Genomic DNA, 20,076 nt, shown 5'->3' with positions numbered 1-20,076 from the left:
ACTGTCCGTTACAGGCACAGGAGAGTGGGAGCCATACCTGCTGTGGGGGAGTTTGCATGGTGAGACTTCTTGGGCAGGTTGAAGATCTGTTCACCAGGGTCAGGGGGAGGAATTGCATCTTGTCCTTGTCGTGCCTCGACGGGATCATACTCCTTCCCATCATAGTTAGCATCGTAGAATTTCTTAAACCACTGAATAAAATCCAGGTTGTCTTGGAAACGCCCTTTCACCAGCTTCTCCACTGGAATTACCTGCAACATCAGGTCACTACATCAGTCACAGATCTCAGGTTTCTTTAGAGTGTTATGCAAATACAACCTAAGAATTGCTCACCTGCAGTTCTTTTATGAACAAAATTAAAATATTTTTATGTGTATATGTGTTTCCTGCTTGTCTGTATGTGCACCACGTGTGTGCAGTGCCTGCTGAGGCCAGAAGAGGGCGCTGGATCTCCTGTAACTGAAGTTACAGATGGCTGTGAGCCACCAGGTGTTGGGGATGAAAACTGAACTGGAGTCCTCTGTGGGAGCAGCAGGAGGTGCTTTTAACCACTGGGCTGTCTTTTGGGCCCCACTGCCTACAGTTCTTAACCACCGACTGTTTCCTACCTATTTTCTCAGCAGAATTCCAGAATTAACACAATTTTAACTATTTAAAGAACAGATGGGGGAAAACAACAGAGTGGATTGTCGTGGAAAATGTAGTACTTCCTGAATAACTAAAAAAGGAATATCCTGCCTTAGCTGTCAAGACGGGGCGTCTACCCAGTCTGGTGGTAGCGTGTGCCTGTAATCCCAGCCCTTGAGGGACCAAGGCAGGATTATGGGTTTGAGAACAAACTGTGAGGCCTCATTTCAGAAAAGCCAACATACAAAACCAGAAAAAAAAATAGGGGACTTCTCTCGTGCACAGGATATTTATAGTTTAACGGTCTCCCCACAAAAATATAGAGCCTCGGATGTTGTGCTGATTTCAAAGGCAAAACGCTTTCCTGTTTCTCTAAGAACCCTTGGCCCAGCTGAAGCGAGATAAACTCTTATAAGATTATAGCCAGCAGACAGAGTACACGAGCCAGGGGCAGTGAAAACGGACACGGAGTCCACGGGCTACCAGGATCAGAGCTCATTAAAATGCCGAGCGACAAGTACTGGTGCCACCAGGCTTATTGTGCCATTGTGGTGTTGGCTGCCTCCCTCCTCTGGAGCACGCATGGGACTTTCTGGTACAACGGACAACGATTAATGAAAAAAGAAGCCATGAATTTGAAAGAGGGGCGAGTACAGGAGATAATGGCGGGGAGAAAGGGAAGGGGGAAGTGATATAAGTATACTAGAAAGCCCTTAAGTATCATCATAACATGGAAGACAGAGATGGGAGGAGCACCTTAGGCTACATGTTCAGCTAAGTCATCAGTGATATAGTTTCCAATAACATTTAAGTGCAGCTGCAATAGAAACCGGTGTAGGTGCAGAACAAAGAGAAGCTTCTGGAAGGGGCATTTCTCATGAAGCTGCTTCTGCTTCTGGGCGCCGGGCGCCGCCCTGTCCCCCTTCTCACCTCCTCTGAACTCTCGCTGAATCCCTGCCCTGTTTTATTACAGCTGATGTCTTCTGAGTTCTACCGCCCACTTTCCGAGAGACTGACAGACAGCTGATAAGCGACTTGGAGCACAAGGCCCTTCATGAACAACCGAAGCAATCTGTCCGCTGCCTGTGTGTGAGAATTTCACGTGGTGGCGGTACCCGACAGCTACGAGGCAGCTCTTACTTCTGTTGACTTAATTTTGCATTCCCGGTTACGGGGACATAAGCTTCAAGTGCGCCCTCTAACACACTGGGCGTGGCAGACGCAACAGGTACACGACACTGTCTAAGTATCTGGGCAATCATAGCACCCTGGGGACCCTTGGCTGACAGGCTGGTGAGGCCAAGGCCGGTCTCCTGCCATTGCAAACTTGTTTTTCAACATTCTTAGCTCTGCCATTTTCTGCGTATTCACTTACAGAAAGATGCACAGAGCTCTCTGATTTGATACACAGCAAGTGAAACCTAGGGGAGGGTGTTTCTTCCTTCTAATGCCCAAGCATGGACTTAAAAGTGAAAGAGGAAAGACCCCAGCTCTGAAAAGTAAGGAGAGCCTGCATATCTGCTGTACGGGGGAAGAGCGGCCTGGAGATTAGCCACAGCAAAAGGAATAAAAGTAAAGATTTTTACAGAGAAACTATTATCTGTTTCTTTTTTACTTGAGAGGGGGGTATCGCATGTGTTGTCCAGGATGTTCTCAAACTCCCAGGATTGAGCAATCCTCCTGCCTTAGCCTTAGGAGTAGCTGGGACTAGCACCGACATGCCTGGTTGAGACCGTACAATTTAAAATCAGCATTCCCAGAAGAGAGGAAGCCAGAATTTCTTTGCTTCTGATCTAGGGAAGCCATGGTCTGTGCCTAAGTACTACACTTTTCCTTAACCTTTATCTCTTATAGCCTAGTCTCTCTGTTTTTATCCTGCAGCCCATTTATTCTTTTTATTAATACTGTCTTTTTTAAGAGTTGTTTCTCTTCTGCTGGTTTATCTCTTTCCCCTTTGTTTGAAATTCATGCCTTGCCATGCTTATTCATTCTAAGACACATGGCCAGTCATACTTATTCTAAGAGAAACACCCTAAGTAACGAACACATATTAGTAAGCGAACATTTGGATAGCAGTCAGCACACACTGAGAGAGACTAGCGGGTCTTAGTCCCTGAGTCCCTTATTGGGAGGAAAAAGATACGAGGACCAAGACTTCCGTTTCTGTCACCCTAGGGAAAAACTATGCTTCAAAGGAGACAAGCAACATTCGTGGATGTTGGAATCTGAGGGATGCTGGACTCTTTTATAGGCATTTCCACATGACCCTGTTAGAACCACAAGGAAGGAGGACTCTAGTCCTCCTTCACAGAGGGGCCAGTGTAGACACCTAGAAAACACACATTACTTGTGTCAGTCGTGGAACTGTCAGTCAAACCCAGGGTGGTTCCCCTTAACAAGTTGTTTTTCCAAAGGGACGAAATACCCAAAGAACCCCGGAGGCCTCTGGTAAACACTAAAGCTTCTCATTTGCAACATGGAGAAGCTAAAGAGATAAGGCTGTAACATTCAGGACTCCGGCTAAGAGGCTTCTGTCTGATGGCTATGGGGTTAAGGATTTCATAAAACTAAAACCTCACAGGCTTTGGGGGGGGGGACACACCAGAGCTGTTGTTTATGTACGGATAGGCCCCCCACATCGTGCAATATCTTCATGGATATGTGCTCAGACTGTTTCGCTTTTGATTACAACTATAAGGGTGCTGGATAGTTGGGTACCATATGCACAGTGCTCTTCCAGAGGACCGGAGGTCAAGTCCAGTGCCCACATTGGGTGGCTCTCAGTCACCTGTAACTCTGACTCCTGGGTAGCCCTACACCATCTTACATTCTTTGCAGGCACTGCACTTACATGTACAAACCCACATACATATGGTTTAAAAAAATGGTAAAATACTAAAAGCAGTTCTGAAGAAAGGAGTGCATTCGACAGGGATATTAACAAGCTTCTTACCTTATCGACATTCATCCGCTTAAAGGATGCTTGCAGAAGTTTAAAGTTGTGAATGTACTCATGCTCCAACTTTGCCTGGAATTTCACCTTCTTCAGACTGATGCAGCCAGGAAAGAGCATGTCCATGAACTGGCAGTAGGCTGCTCCTGGAAAGGAGAATGATAGCAGGCATGAGGCTCGCTGCTCCCAGATGGGATGGGGGTCACGACCGCAGGACACATGTCCCTTTACCACGGCGCTTACACCTCCTCCACAGCAGGGCACACTCCAGCAGGACAGCACCAGCCAGGGCCGGCCACTGTGCGTTCAGTTCTCAGGACCAACCTGTGGAATCCTCCTCAGTTCTCAGGACCAACCTGTGGAATCCTCCTCAGTTCTCAGGACCAATCTGTGGAATCCTCCCCTGGTGCCAAGGAAGCCATGGTGAGAGTCTTGCTGCTTCTCTCAGAGGAAAGGGCACACCCTTGCCCTTCTGTCTAGCTGGTGTCCTACTCCCTGTCATCAAAGTCAGCTTACACAGAAAAAAGCCCAGGACATGGAACCACGAGAGAGGCACACAGGTTCTCATGGGATGTGGGTCCCAGAGACATACGCTCGTGCTGTTTTACAGCCATCTTGTGAAGCGACTGTGCTGGATGGAAACTGTTATCACCGAGCCGGCTAACACCAGGAGCAGCTGCCTGCCAATCTCGGTCCAGCCCAAGAGCAGCATGCTCCCCTCATTACCACAGAGGCGGGAGCCAGGGACCACCTGAAAACCTTGGTGCTCGGAGTCATGCTGTTCACAAGAAATGTCCACTAGGACCCTCCCACCCCACCCCCACCGTGAACAGGAGAGCTGGTCTTAGCAAAAGTGTTTTTACTTTTAAACAGAGGGAAGAACTATTGAAACATGCTAATCTCAGCTAGAAAAACCCCAGTAAGACAGCGTTCATTTGACTCCTATCTCAATGGCATTTAACATGAGAAACTGTCACAGTCGAATCCTGTCTCAGAAGAGGAGCAACCAGGTGCCAAGAGCCGGGTAAGGGGTGTGACACTTAACCTTTATTTGTTCGCCGTCTGCAGACAGCTCGCTCTATTTCCACAGCATGTGTATTGACAGTCTTTCTGAACCATGAAGGGCCGCCCTCATTTATCATCGAGGCTTCTGGGAGGCCTTGTCTTCCAAGTGGGAGACTCCCCTTTTGGCTAGGACACTCCTGCGTCTTATGCCAAATCCTCTACTGAGAAGAGGAGAAAAAACGCTGGGAACCTAAAGGTGGTGAAACCGGAAATGGCTGTGCTAACTCACTCTTCGTAGGTAAGGCAAAGAGAGACGAAACAGAGGCATCTGGAATTGCCTTAGATGCCAACACTGTGAATTCAGAGTGTCTTCCTAAGCATATGGCTTCTCTTAAAAACAAGACAAGGCAGGGCAAACCCAAACCCAAAACACTGGGCGGTAAGAGAAAACATCAGGATTGTGTGTGGGGGGGGGGGAGGGCACTCAATTATTCAGTCCTTTTAAAAGTTTCACCAGATGGAGCAGACTCCATCCAACCCCTACAACATAATCACACAGGTGGGCTTGTGAAGTGTTGCCCCTGACCTGCTCTGCAAAGCTAGCCTCATTTTTTCTGGAGTTTAGTATTAAATTTGCCTCTGAAGACCCAGATGTTGCATATTCTCATGAACTACCCATCCAAATAATCTGCTTTCAAATTTAAAAATAAATAACACTGGGGGGAGGGGTCATTACAGTGAGGATAGTTAGAAAAAATATCTCTAATGTCTATCACCCAAGTGGTAGCGAACCTCTGCTGATTTTTACTAAAATGCAACAGTACTTTTAAAATGCGATTATTTCTATTCTTATGTACACTTGTTTCTGTGGTGCTGGGAATCAACCTCGGGGCCTTTACAGGCTATGCAAGCAATCTATCACACCATTTAATATTCTCTCTCGATGTTTTAATGGCATTCTGGTATTTACATCATGCTTAGCAACTTCCCTCACCCAAGATCCCATAAATATTCATGCGTAGTTTCTGTAAGTACTTTTATGATCTCCAGTTTTACAAATTCTGGGTCCATGTGGGATTTATTTTGGTTTGTGATAGAAAGTATGGTTCTAATTTTAGTCATCCCAAATGTTAGTGGAAATCTGTCATTTTTTACTTCTCTCATTTGGGCACCTTCTTACCTAGGGGAGAAGCCATAGTGGTGGCATACACCCTTAATCCCTGAGGCAGAGGCAGGTGGAGCTCTGAGTTTGAGGTCAGTCTGGTCTACAGAGCAAGTTCCAGGATGGCCTGGTCTACACAGAGAAACCCTGCCTTTCAAAAACCAAACCAGCCAACCATCCATCCATCCAACCAACCAACCAACCAACCAACCAACCATCCAACCATCCATCCAACCATCCATCCATCCAACCAACCAACCAACCAACCAACCAACCAACCAACCAACCAACCAACTTCCTTTCTCTCAAAAATTAAAAAAATATGTATGTACATATATATCATTCATTTACCTTTCTGGTGTAGTTGTGAATTTAAAAGGCATAGAGAAACAGCCTTTTTAAAACATTCAAATATATGTAGTCTTTTAAAGTATGTGATTCAGTCAGTGGGTTTAGGTATATTCACAGGACTGTAAATCCAACAGCAGTTATCCGATTCCAGAAGATTTTTTATCACCACACACAGACTTCACGGTCATTCTCTGCTCTCTGTCCCCTCCACACAGGCAACTGTTACTCTTCTAACTTCCTGTCCATCTGCATTTCCCCAGATTTCACAGAGACAAACCTACCTTTCAAGGTCCATTGGAGCCCTACTCCTTTACAAAGATAATATTTCATTATACAAATCACCGTATTTTATCAATCCATCCATCAGTCAGTGGGCATCTGGGCCATTTGGGGACTCTTGAGCAAAGCTGCTAAGAACACTTGTAAGTTCTCAAGTGACATATGTTTTCATTGGCTGTAAGGTGGAGTCTCTGCTGAGTCATGTGGTGTCTCCCTGATAAACATCTTGAAGAGCTGCCCATCTGTTTTCCAAAGCAGACACACCATCTTATTTTCCCACTACCAGCAACCGACTTCAACGCCACACTTGCTATTGTCTGTTATTTTGATCCTAGCTGTCCTAGTGGGTGCAGTTGGTGCCTCATAGTGGGCTTAGGTGGACTTTACTAATCACTAATGACACTGAATATCTTCCTAAAGTGCTCTTGGGCCAATTGTATACTGTCTTTGGAGGAATCTTTGCAAATCCTTTGCCTGTTTTTAAACCGAGCTACACTTGAATTGACTTGTAGGAATTCTATGTTCTCGACACAGTTCCCTTGGTGGACACTTGATGTGCAAACTCCCTACTCCCCTTGTTCTGTGGATTCTCTCTGTCAGTACCACAAGACGTACATGCTTTACATTTTGAACTAATCAAATTTAACCTTAAACTGCCTGTGCTTTTGTTGTAATGGTTAAGAAAGGTGTCAAGGATCTACACTACATGCCTAACCCCAGGTGGTGGAGAGCCACACCCATACTGTCTAACCCCCAAGCCTGTTACTGGCCACAATCGTTTCATACTAAGGACATATTCTTAAATTTTACTAGTAATTAAGTTCCACTGAGTTTTATCAACTATTCTTTTCACAGAGACAAAAATCTTTCCGTTTAATTTGCTATGACCCATTATATCCATTGATTTTTCTAGTTCAGAATTCTTTGCATTCTGGAATAATTCCCACTTGCCGAGCCTTCCCTGCAGTCTGGCTCATAGTCACAAACACTCAGGATTAGATATGCATATTTACCAGTGAGCTGCCTATGGTGTTGTGTACCACCTTCTTACCACGGTTCCTTATACTGGAAAGATAAGTGAAAAGCTAGAGCCCGAGGCTAAAAATCAATGGTTTGGTTGGAATCCTAACGGTAATGTAGTGCCTGTGCCGTGCGAGCTTTTCACGCCTTCCTGTGTATTTCAGAGCCATACGGGCATTGGGGCAGAAGGGTAGCGGCTCCGTGGGAGCTGATATAGAAGGAGCATGTCACCTGAGCTCGTTCAGCAAGGACGTCCTACATGGACGTTTCTGTGTCTTGACACATGTCAGTTGGAGGAAATCCCGAACCGACCTGGGGGGCAGTGCAGAATTCATGTTGATGTCACAGCTGGGTGTGTACACTTGGTCACTTTCAGGTCTCGGTTCCCTGCATCTTTGAAGGGGCATGTCAATCATGCATCACGAAAGGATATCTTGAAGTCAGCTGAGGCCATCAAGAGCATCTCAGAGACAGGCACTTTATCATGGCATAACCCAAAAGGTCATTTGATGGGAACCTTGTGCTCTGGGTCACACCTCCGCTTACCTTCTCACTGACTGACTCCTGTAACAACCCCTCTCCCTTGCCATGTATGTTCTCTGGAAGACACCAAGCCTTCAGAAAACGTAAACATAAGATCAAAGCTATCAAATGGGAGGGTGCTACATCCACAGAGAGACTGACTGTGAGGTTTCTCCCTCAAAACCCATGCTCCTGGAGTTAGGAAAGCCAAGAGTCTGGAAATCACTAGAAATAAAGGAAACTACCTTGCTTTTCCCATAATGCTAGGCTACACCCAAAGTTGAAGCTTTCAGAATGGTCTCAGCTGTTCCTATCAAATATGACATGGTTTGGGAACAGGAATTCAAAAGCAACAGTTATAGGCACAAGATCTGGGAATTGATGATTGGCTGTTCAACTGTGGTCATCTATGAGATGACAAGACACGTGACAACCTCTTGGTCACCAGATCCTGGACTTCAAGAGCAGAACAAGTGACAGAACAAATGGGCATTTTTAGATGAAAATTTTCAAACAGGAGAAAATAGCATTTAAACAATGAAGCTATGGAACGTATTATTCCAGAAATATAAGATACAATACCATATTTATATAGAATCTGTTAGTGATTGCACATGGATTTTCATCATCTCACAGAACCTTACATGTTTTTGTGATTACACCATTTTATCAACTTGGGGACAAGCTCAGGGCATTATCAGCCAACCAACAACAGAGAGAAATTTAAACTCTGACCTGAACTAGGATTTTTTTTTTGCCATTGTTCTAAGTTTTGTCTGTTTTTTTCTGTCTGTCTGTCTGTCTGTCTGTCTGTCTGTCTGTCTGTCTCTCTCTCTCTCTCTCTCTGTCTGTGTGGGGGGGTGGGTGTTTAGAAATATCACTTTCAAATGAAAACTCAAAGGTTCAGAGTATTTGGAACTTTTTCTAAATTAAGATGCTTGGAGGAATTACAAAAGGACATGGACTCCTTTTCTTTAAGACGAGGTCTTACCACATAAGCCAAGCTGGCATGGATACCGATCCTCCTGTCTCAGCCGCCACGTGCTGCGATTACTGGGCATGCCACACCATCCAGCAGAGTCTCAAGCTGGTGTTGGGACACCAGGTACACTATCTGTGCTGGTCAGTTTTGTGTCCACTTGACACAAGATGGGATCATCTGAGAAGGGGACCCTTGACTGAGAAAATGCCCACGTAAGATTGCTGTAGACAAGGCTGGGGGGCATTTTCTCAGTTGATGACTGGTATGAAATGGCCCGGACCACTTTGGGTGGTACTGCTCTTGCCAGTGGTCCTGAGGTGTGTCTAAGAAAGCAAAGTGACCAAGCCGTAGGAAGCAAGCCAGTAAGCAGCATTCCTCCACGGTCTCTTCTTCCATCCCTGTCTCTGGGTTCCTGCCTGAGTTCCTCTTCCGGCTTCTGAACTCAATGACGGACTGGGGACTGGGACATGGAAGGGTAGGCCAAATAAACTCTTTCCTGTAAGTTGCTTTGGAGCATGGTTTTTCATCACAGCCAAAGAAAGTAAACTAAAGCAGAGAATTAGACTGGACATATTGTAAGTTTACTTCACTGCTACAGACTCATAAGCATAAGTACATAGAGTGTGTATACATGATAAAATAAACAATGCATCTCTATACATTCCTATTGTTCTCTTATCTCTTCTCCTCTTCCCCTCCCCTCTACTGCTGAAAAATCAACCTCACAGCATATTTCCCGAAACGCAACATGATCTGTAGAGATGCCATCAAGCCACACGGGGCTCTGCCAGAAGCAGCTACCCAAACTGCCCACCTTACTTTCCCACAGGGCAGGGAACTGTTAGACAGTGGTGCCTAGTCACTGAGGGATTAAGCTACACTTTCCATTCACCTTACTACTGATAAGGGGAAAAAGTCACAGCCTTTACTAAACGGACATACTAACGTGATCACATCTTACATTATAGGAATCAGAACAGGTACAGGGATTGTTAAAACAACGCCACGTTTTCTTAAGTTTCCGTCCCCGAGGATGAAGGCGGGGGAGGAGGAGAAGGGGTGTGCTGGCCCTTGGCCCCGAAGCCTTCCCCGTCTTGAATAGGTTGGGACATGTCACTTCTGAGCCAACAATGTTCTTATCTGCCAAATGCCAGGGTCGGGTCAAGTGTGCGGCTCTAAAATTAGATGACTACCTAATTCTCAGGCTGTCACCAACTTCTCTTTTAAAGCCGACTTCAAGTTTCTGCTAATTAGAAGACAGTGACATTTCCCCTTCACATGGCCCAGACACTGGCCAACGCTCTTGCTTCTGGCCTCCCCATCATTTGCTGTAGTTTACGTCATAGAGGCCCTTGTGCGTGCAATGCACGCGTCTGCAATTAAAATAACTTTCCTTGCAAAGCACGGGGATCCTGAGACTGTTCGCTTGTATACTGTAGCCGCAGAGGCCTGCTATCTCTTTGTGTAAGTGATGCTCATGCAGGACTGCATCTGCCGTCAAAGACCAAACCTCCTACCAGAGGAAGTGTCCCTGTGGGAAATCGGGGCTCAATGGAGAGGAAAGTGACACTTCCAGAAACAGGCTTCTATTTCCAGCAGGCCAGCAGAAACCCCTCCATCTCCACAAACCCAGGGTTTGCAGAGCTCAGTGGCGAGGCTGGGGAGACAAGGCCCAGAGTTTGACCCCTGGGACCCATGTAAAAACCAGGGTACTGTGGCAGAGATTGCAATCCCAGTGCTGGGGGGTGGGGGCAGTGACAGGCGGATCCCCTGTCTCACTGGCCAGCCAGCCTAGCTGAACTGCTGAGTTTCAGTCCCAGTGAGAGGCCCTATGTCAAAAAGGAAAGGGAATGGAACTCACTGGCTACCCAGCCTAGCCAATCAATCAGTGAGTTCCAGGTTCAATAAGAGACGCAGCCTCAAAAAAACAAAAACAAAAACAAAAACAAAAACAAAAACAGGGTTAGGAACAAATAGAGGAAGCCATTCAATGCTGACCTCTGACCTGCACAGGCACATACTCAGGAATTCCACACAAACACATATATACATACGTGCCCGCCCATACCTCCCCAATACAACAAGGCTTCCAGAATACCCCTAACAGCTAGCCCGGCTAGGGAGAATCTGATGACATGTGACAGCCAGTGAGAGTTCTGAGTAGATTAAAGTGCTGCCTGTGTTACAGAAGACAGAACACATCCTCCATCTTCCAGGTGGAAATTTCAGGGTAGTAGAAATCAAACCCCAAACAGTCCTTGTCTGAGATGTAGGATAAATGTGTTTATTAAAAGGTAAACTACAGAGAAACACCTAGAGCATACAGCAGCTGCAGACTTAGAGTGTGGACAAGGGCTATTGTTTAAGCGTTACTCGGCAAAACAACTTTCACAGAAACTCACCATTAAAACTGTGCACTGAAAGCTAGAGCATTCATTCATGCCAGACACCTTAATCCTAGCCCTAGTGTTACTTGTCTACTTGAAGTGGCTTATCCAACTACCATACCACCCCGCAACTCCTGTGTTTACACTTGTGTATTAATGCTTTAGGGAAAAACGCAGAGCTTCAAGCCTGTCTAACGACACAGGAAAAGATTCTGACAGTTGAAGGGACAAGGACAGGGCAGCTGAAGAATTTTTACCTGCTAAGGATTGAGTCAGTCCTAGGCACTTAGTTTCACGCCGTTCCCAACATGTGATTTCCGTTCAGTCAACATGCTCGTCAAATTTTACTACACACGTCCTGCCTCATGCAGTGACACTTGACTTCCATAGCGGAGTCCAGAAAAGGGGGTGGGGGTGGGGCCCCGTACAAAATGTCACTGGCTTCCGAGGAGCTCATACTGAAAGCAGAAGCAGAGGTCTGAGTCTGAGACCAGAGCTAAAGTTAGAACCCAGCATTCTAGAGAGAGGGGGGAGGGGGACTCAAGTCTTTACCACAAATAAAAAAGCAAGTTAGTGAGGTATATGCCAAACCCATTGGGAAGAGATTCAGTTTTCTCATTCGGGTCATGAAGAAAGAAGGTTCTAGAAGGCTATGACACTGGGGGATTGCATTCCCACACGCAGCAGGATGGGTTTCACACACGTGTTTCCCGTACTGCTTCTATACTTTCCCAGACAAGGTTCTGTTTGTCTATTTGCCTATTTTTGCTTGTTTACTTGTTTTTAGACTGTAAGACAGACTGAAATGAAGATACAGCCTGACTTAGAGGCAAGAATCCAAAAAGATCTGAGTGTCTACATCTAACATTTGTGGTGACGGGTCACCTCTAAACAGATGCCTATCTCTATAGGTGGCACATGGAGATGTCCCTTTGCTTAACGGTGAATGAGAAACTAGTAAGCTGCTGGGCGGTTGTGGCTCATGTCTTTAATCCCAGCACAGGCAGAGGCAGGCGGGTCTCTGTGAGTTCAGGGCCAGCCTGATCTACACAATGAGTTCCAGGACAGCCAGAGTCACATAGTGAGTCCCCTAAAACATTCTTCCTAAGGAAAATGACCTCATTTAAAGGGCCCAGTAACTGAGTTTTGAAAGACCAGGAAAATACTGCATTAGAGCATAATACAACTCATAAAAACAGAAACACAACAGAAAAAGCAGCAGAAACACAAAGCCACTCCAGGTGTAAAATAAATGCAGTGCCACAGACATACTAAGGGAGTCTGGGAAGAAGTAAGGAGAAGTCAGCCATCAGCCCCCTGATGAGGTCAAGTGAAACTCTTAGCATGGCTTTCAGTCCTCACGGGGCTCTGCTGATGGTGGTGAGGAAGCAGGAAGGAAGGCAGCATGTGGGAGCCCTCAAAGGACACTTGAGTGAAGCTAAGAGACACTAAGCGTGCGTATGGACAAGTGTCAGTTACAGGCAGGTAAGCAGCAGGCTTTCAATGCCGCCAAGAGTGTCAGCGTGTGCTAATGAGGAAGGCTGCAGGGAACCAACACTGACTTCTGGGTAAAGGATGCTGTTCTAGAGCTCTGATTTTCAGACTATATGTAATTTTTTGGAGCACATTAAATTGAGGGTAAGAACCCTAATTTCTCAGAGAATTTCTCCTGAAGCTGCAAGCATCATTCCAGGGGCAGCGTGAAGTCAGGTGTGGTTCTCCACGGAGAGGATCTGAGCACTAGCAAGATGGAAGGACTATAGTTCACGTCCACAGAGCACAGTTTTGCGGTGAAGAGGGTTCCTGTCCCCTGGACTAGCTGCCTTGTCATCCCTCTTCAGGTGGAAACACTTTCGCCCTTTGCTCTCAGGTCAGGGCTCCTCACTCTGGCCCTTCCTGTCAGTCAAGCTCACCAGCGGTCACAGGGAGCCTTAGCAGCCACTTTCTGTGGAAGGGTGCACCTTCCCCCACAGCACCCCAAGAGGGGGCCTGAAGGCTGGAGATCGTTCAGCAGACCGAGCTTGGCATGGAAGGTCACCAGCAGCCACAGAGAAGTCGGGAGCAGCTCCCACAAAGCAGCCGTTGCACACTGTGCTATGTAACAGAGCACTGTTGTATAATGGACACATTTATTGACATTTCCCAGGTTTAGAAAGAACTCAAGTTAATGTGAAGCCGTTGCACACTGTGCTATGTAACAGAGCACTGTTGTATAATGGACACATTTATTGACATTTCCCAGGTTCGTCCCAGGACACTCTGTTATCTAAGCACAATCCCAGTATTAGAAAGAACTCAAGTTAATGTGAAGACTGCACAGGATTTGCTTTAGGGATTTAGTCAGCTGACCAAAGCAGAAACTGACAGAAGCGTTTGCGAGGGGGTGGGGTTGGGAAGAGGCAGGGAATTACTTCTTTCTTTGTAATGGTGGGTTCTAACACGTTTAAAGCTGACATATGTACTTTCTCTAAAACTTGGATCATATATTTTTCTAAAGTTCTTTGATGAATTGCCATAAAATGTCATCTAGAATGGACAGAAGCAGAGGCCACCTCCCCAACAGTGACTCAAGAAAAACTTCCGGAAATGATGCTGAGGCTAATGTCATATCTATCTATATGCCTCTCATGGTCTCAGCACGCGGCCATAAAAACTTACGTGGGTTAAAACCCAAGGAAGAGCCACACCCCTAGAAAGGAGGCGACAGAGAGAGGCCACACACTGTCTGTCACAATTACGTAACAGTTTCAGGGTGGAAAGAAACTCTACCCTGAAGGGCAATGGTTGTTTTAAGCAATTCAATTATTTTGTTCCCGGTATGCCATTCTAAAAGGCCCAAACAGGTAGCTGTGATTTCTGACATCTCACTTCTTTTCCATATGTCACACCTGGAAGACTGTAAATTAAAAATACGATTCAGAGACAACGGATGGAGGAGATGCATTATTCTGGTGGGTGGTAGGGCACGGAACCCATTGATCATTACATAGGGCACGGACAGAACCTACTGCTGCCATTGATCATTACATAGGACACGGAACCTACTGCTGTCACTGATCACTACAATGTGCAGAAACTGGCAGCAGACGAGCACTTCAGATGTCCCTAGGCCTCCCTGCTCACCAGTGCTGGGGACTGCTGGACAGTAAGAAGCCACTCATGGCCACGGCCTTGCTCTCGGCACTAGTGCTGGCCAGGGCCTTGCTGCTCTCTGTTTGCTCTGTCTGTGGATGAGTTGATGTCTAGGACCCGAGAGCTCTGTGTGACAAGGGAAGCAACAGGCCTGTCGCTGGGTATGATGTGTGTTGGTTTTGCTGGGTCCTCAGATGCTGGCCGCACTGCAAGTACTCAGTCAACCCCTGGAGACGTGAACCCCGCGACTCCGTGGATAAGTAAGAGTGTAGGAGACGTGAACCCCGCGACTCCGTGGATAAGAGTGTAGGAGACGTGAACCCCGCGACTCCGTGGATAAGTAGGAGTGTAGGAGACGTGAACCCCGCGACTCTGTGGATAAGTAAGAGTGTAGGAGACGTGAACCCCGCGACTCTGTGGATAAGTAAGAGTGTAGGAGACGTGAACCCCGCGACTCCGTGGATAAGTAAGAGTGTAGGAGACGTGAACCCCGCGACTCCGTGGATAAGTAAGAGTGTAGGAGACGTGAACCCCGCGACTCCGTGGATAAGTAAGAGTGTAGGAGACGTGAACCCCGCGACTCCGTGGATAAGTAAGAGTGTAGGAGACGTGAACCCCGCGACTCCGTGGATAAGTAAGAGTGTAGGAGACGTGAACCCCGCGACTCCGTGGATAAGTAAGAGTGTAGGAGACGTGAACCCCGCGACTCCGTGGATAAGTAAAAGTGTAGGAGACGTGAACCCCGCGACTCCGTGGATAAGTAAGAGTGTAGGAGACGTGAACCCCGCGACTCCGTGGATAAGTAAGAGTGTAGGAGACGTGAACCCCGCGACTCCGTGGATAAGTAAGAGTGTAGGAGACGTGAACCCCGCGACTCCGTGGATAAGTAAGAGTGTAGGAGACGTGAACCCCGCGACTCTGTGGATAAGTAAGAGTGTAGGAGACGTGAACCCCGCGACTCCGTGGATAAGTAAGAGTGTAGCACCAGAAATGGAACCCTTGCTCTTCTCAGCTTGAGTCCTACCCATGTTAGCAGCCTCAACGGAACGGAAGAATTCCAACTCCACTTTGTGATGTCTACCGGCCAGTCACCAAATCTGCACGGCCACTTGGCCAAGGACCCAAACAAGGTGAAGATAAATCTTTCTTTTCCTTGAATACCCACTGCTTGCTTCCTGAAGCACTACTGTGCACGCTGCCTCAAGTCTTAACACACTTCACAGAGATCACTTAGTTAACCACACTCGCTTCCTACCTCAAACTTTTTTTTTTATCCTAAAATGTCCCTTTTTAACACTTAGACGCAGATGCTTCTCATTCTTCAAAGATGAGTCCAACGTCACCTTTCTAGGAAGCTTTTTCTGTCCTCAGTGTAGGACTTCCACTGCACTGGCCAAGTGCCCATGACAGATTGGTGTGCAGGCTACCTAGTTTTCGTGCCTGCAGGACACGTGAACAGTCTAACACTGATGCTATCCTTTGGATCGTGACTGTCCCTGAATGACACACATGTTAAAGGCCCAGTTTCCATGGTGGTGCTTTGGGAAGGTGGCAGAACCTTGGGAAATGTGTCCTTGTGGGCGGTGCTTGGGTCACCAGGGACACACCTCTGCTGGGATATGGTAACTTGGGCCTTGCCTTTTCCTCTGTTTTGCTTTACTTTTCCATTTCCTCCCCACAGGCCCACAGAAATGAGCCAACCAATCACATGCTGGCATCACCAAAACTGTGATCTAGAATAATCCTTCTTAAAAATAAGCTGATCATTTTCACGTATTCTGTTACAGTGATGGGAGGTGACTAACACAACTGGGAATAATGTCTGATTCACTGCTCTGCTGTGCTAGCAATGGCTGGCATCTCTGCAGTCCCTACATGGAAATAAATGGCTTAGACCCTACAGCCTTGGTGGAGCTTGCAAACACTTGTAAATGAAATGGCAAAATTGGATGGTAAGAGGGTAATTCTCTTAAAACACTGAACCAACAAGTTCTTTTATACACAACTAAGAAGACACCAACTTTTCATGTTCAAGAAGGGGCCACAGGTTGTTGAGGGAGTCTCAGAGTGGCCTTTCAACACGGGTGTTCTGGACTGGATCAAACACCAGGAGACAGGTATGCACCAGTGAGTAAGTCCTTTGGTATGTGTGTATGTGTGTTTGTGTGTGCATGTATCTGCATATGTGCGTGAATGCAGTGTATAATACGTATGTGCATGTGTGTGTGTGCATGTATCTGCATATGTGCGTGAATGCAGTGTATAATACGTATGTGCATGTGTGTGTGCATGTATCTGCATATGTGCGTGAATGCAGTGTATAATACGTATGTGCATGTGTGCATGTGTGTGCCTGTGTGCACAAATGCCTCGTGTAAATGCAGTGTATACACGCATGTGCATACGTGGGTATGCAGATGGTTAAGGACTGACTCACGTGAGGCAGAGGTGAGGAAAGGACAGATCATGACCAGATCTCTGAGGGGGCGTTGTTCTGGTTGCTCTTCCCCTGGACTAGAATTGTCCTGAGAGACTACCAGGTGTCTGCAGGGGCAGGAAACATCTGTCATTCTTACCCGGGGAAGAGGTAAGGGCAGCAGAGGGAAGGAGAGTTGTGGCAAGGAGGAACCATGGGGCCAGGACAGGTGTCTGATTTCCTGCAAATGGTCCACTCTTTAGGCAAAAAGGTCTTTCCTTTCTTTATCGCTATTATTGTTAATTCCCTTTTTTGCCAGCTCTTGATTATGAGGGTGGCAACACTGGGACACACAGTCTGGGTACTAGGATAATTATTATTTCTTCAATTAGGACAGAGAGAGAGGACGGGGCTTCTTTGTCCTTCCCTATGCTCCTGGGGAGATGTGCAGGGACTCGGAACATCCTCAGGTGGGCACGTGTACGTGTGCATGCGTGTGTGTGTGTGTGTGCGTGCGTGCGTGCGTGTGTGTGTGTGTGTGTGTGTACGCATGCATGCAGGGGCTATACGTACAGCCTGTAAGTAAACAGTGAGACCTGGTTCCTTTGTGCTCTTACCCTCGTATATAAAACAGGAGCAAAATCCTCTTACTCTTGGTCCTTACAGGGTGGCCACGGGAATGGAAGGAAATAGCTCCTCTACAAACACTGAGTGGTAAAGAGAAAGAGACAAGAGCTGCAGGATATGTCACATGTCCTAATGTATGAAAGCCTGTGCTTCAACCTGGTTAAAACAGGCAGAGCTCCAAAAATGAATGGGCTTGGGCTGGACTAGTTCAGACACGGAACAGGAAGTGACAGAATGAGACTTGTGGCCCCTGGCATGCGCAGATCAGGCGTGCACACGTTCCTAAGGCACTCTGGTTCATCTGCTGGGGAGCATCTCCAGTCCTCAGGGTTTTCCTCAGAAAACACACAGGTGCTTATGGTACAGTAAACGGTCTCATAAAAAGAGCTGTCTCTCTCTCCAAGTCTGCATTCTTCCTGTAAGTCTCCAGAGGTTATAAACTGAGAGGAGACAAGGAAAAGAAAAAATGGAAACACGAATTCAAAATAATGTTTCACAAGGAACATATCCATCACGCCACATAACTGACGTCTTGAGGAAAAAACAATCCAAGGTAACTTTCAGTATGTTGGAACATACTTTTTTTCTTGCAAGCACATTAGTTTTTATAGACCCTGGTGAATGATTTCAGAACAGGCAATGTCCTCATGTGCTTCAGAGGTAAGTATTGTAAGCCAAGTGTGGAGAGGTGGGAGGATTAAAAGTTCTCAACAACACAACACAAGAACAGCAACAACAATAAAACCCAAACAGACAAAAGCCAAAACCCAAACCAAAAGACAAAACAAAACAAGAAAAAAAATAGTATTTTGGGACATGGGTGGTGGTATAGGACTGTAATCCAAGCATTTGGGAGATCACTAAATCCCAACCACTAGACCACCAGGGACAGAGACACACTTGGAAGATGGCGGAGGACTAAAAGTCTGAGGGCAGCCCAAGCTAAAGAGGGAGGGAGTCTCAAAACAAGTAAAAGTAAGCGTGTTACAAAACAGAAAAGTGAGTACGGTTATGGTTAATAGACTCAGCAAGTCTTAAAACCTGCAGATACTTGGCTCCACCAAGGCTTCCCACGCCCCTTTAAGAAGCTGCCTGGACCCTGAAATCACAACCCCAGGCCTAAAAGTCAAGGGTGTTTATGCCAGGGATCCAGGTAGCTCCAGAGCTCACACTGTTCTTTTGATGAGCACGCCCCTTTTATCGAAGCACACTCACAGCTAGTGGCTTAGGAACAAGTGGAGCCCAGTCTGGATACAGGACAGTTGTGAATCTGCAAGACATTCCACCCAAATTATGCACGTTATACATTGACTTCAGGGAGCAATTTCCCCAGGTAACAGGAAAATACTGAGATAAAATACAGGGTACAGCTAAGGACATTGCTTTGTATACATTCCTCAAGTTATTTTTGTGATCTTATTAAAAAGTCACAATGTATTAGCTTAGGTTTCTAATAATATGTCATCATTTTTGCTTTATTCCATTTAGCTACGTGATGTTATTAAGTTCAACGTGAATGTATGTCCTTTGACTTTTCACATTATAAATATATGCATAACACACACACACTCACAGAGAGAGAGAGAGAGAGAGAGAGAGAGAGAGAGAGAGAGAGAGAGAGAGAGAGAGAGCTTTCAATAAAACATTGTAGGCCATCTATTTTCACCTAGCTGTTGGTTTTGAAATTGTCTTTATTATGGTATTGATCAACACGCCGAAGGGACTCTAGCAGAGGCTGAAAATGAGATACAGGCATAGATGTCAAAGCTAACAATCGTTTGACACCTGCCCAGTTTTCTGGAACTTCCATGTGTATTCTGTGGCTCCCTGAGGTATCTCACACATGAACAACCTGTGTTCACACCTGTGCTCACACACTCCTGTGTTTTATGAACCCAGGGACTGGGCATGATGATGTGCACCCCCGAAGGCAGAGGCACAGGCTACCCTATGCAGGGAAGCTGCCCACTAAAGAAACCCAGCACCCCACCTGGGCTCCCACACTGGCCTGCCACACCCAAAGAGAGTGGACGTCTTTTTGGCTGACTCTCTTTGTCCTCGCCTCCCTTTCCTTAACATTCTCCTCCGCCCATTTCCATCTCCCTCCAGCCGCACGCTCCACAGCGGTCTCATCTTCTGTAGGGCAGGAGTCAGCTGTGCAGAGCCCTTCTGAAGCCTTCAAGGACAAGGACCTTGCTCTATTTATCTCAGGGCTCAAAACGTGTTTGCCGGATAAGGTGAAGGAGTGGCGACTGATCCCAGGATCAAACGTGTGAACGTGGGAAACAAATCAGAAATCCCCAGTAGCCGTTTGGTAAGTCAAGGTGAATGTATACTCCGTCCTGCACTGGTATTTGGCCTTACAAAGGCAGGCAAGCACACTCACAAAAATCCCAGGGTAAAACCCCAAACCAAACCAAACACGCACCCTCCAATCCCACCAATTTATGTTTATCTTCAATAACGCTGTATCAAGAGAATAGAAACATGCAAAATTGTAAGGGAGGAAAACCCCTCTTACGTTCTATATATTCTACATTCTCTACAAAAGAAAAAAAGCTATACTTAGCCAGTGAATCAGTGGAGACTTGAATGTGTTACCCTCTGGCTGGA

General features: G+C 46.5%; 1 protein-coding gene across 3 annotated transcripts in view; it reads right to left on the bottom strand.

Moving 5' to 3' along the window:
- Positions 1-20,076, bottom strand: part of Mapre2 (microtubule associated protein RP/EB family member 2) — a 139,296-nt gene that overhangs the window by 34,515 nt on the left and 84,705 nt on the right. For all 3 annotated transcript variants that reach the window (XM_040757938.1, XM_040757937.1, XM_005065335.4), the window contains 2 exons: positions 3,581-3,726; positions 38-251 (listed from right to left, as the gene is read on the bottom strand). In XM_040757938.1, coding sequence (XP_040613872.1) covers positions 38-251; positions 3,581-3,726 — 360 coding nt within the window. The remainder of the gene's footprint in view (positions 1-37; positions 252-3,580; positions 3,727-20,076) is intronic.

This window comes from Mesocricetus auratus, unplaced genomic scaffold, assembly GCF_017639785.1.
Source record: "Mesocricetus auratus isolate SY011 unplaced genomic scaffold, BCM_Maur_2.0 Super-Scaffold_100015, whole genome shotgun sequence".
NCBI classification, from domain to species: Eukaryota; Metazoa; Chordata; class Mammalia; order Rodentia; family Cricetidae; genus Mesocricetus; species Mesocricetus auratus.
The sequence above is the reverse complement of the archived record's forward strand: the minus strand, read 5'-3'. Positions and strand labels throughout refer to the sequence as shown.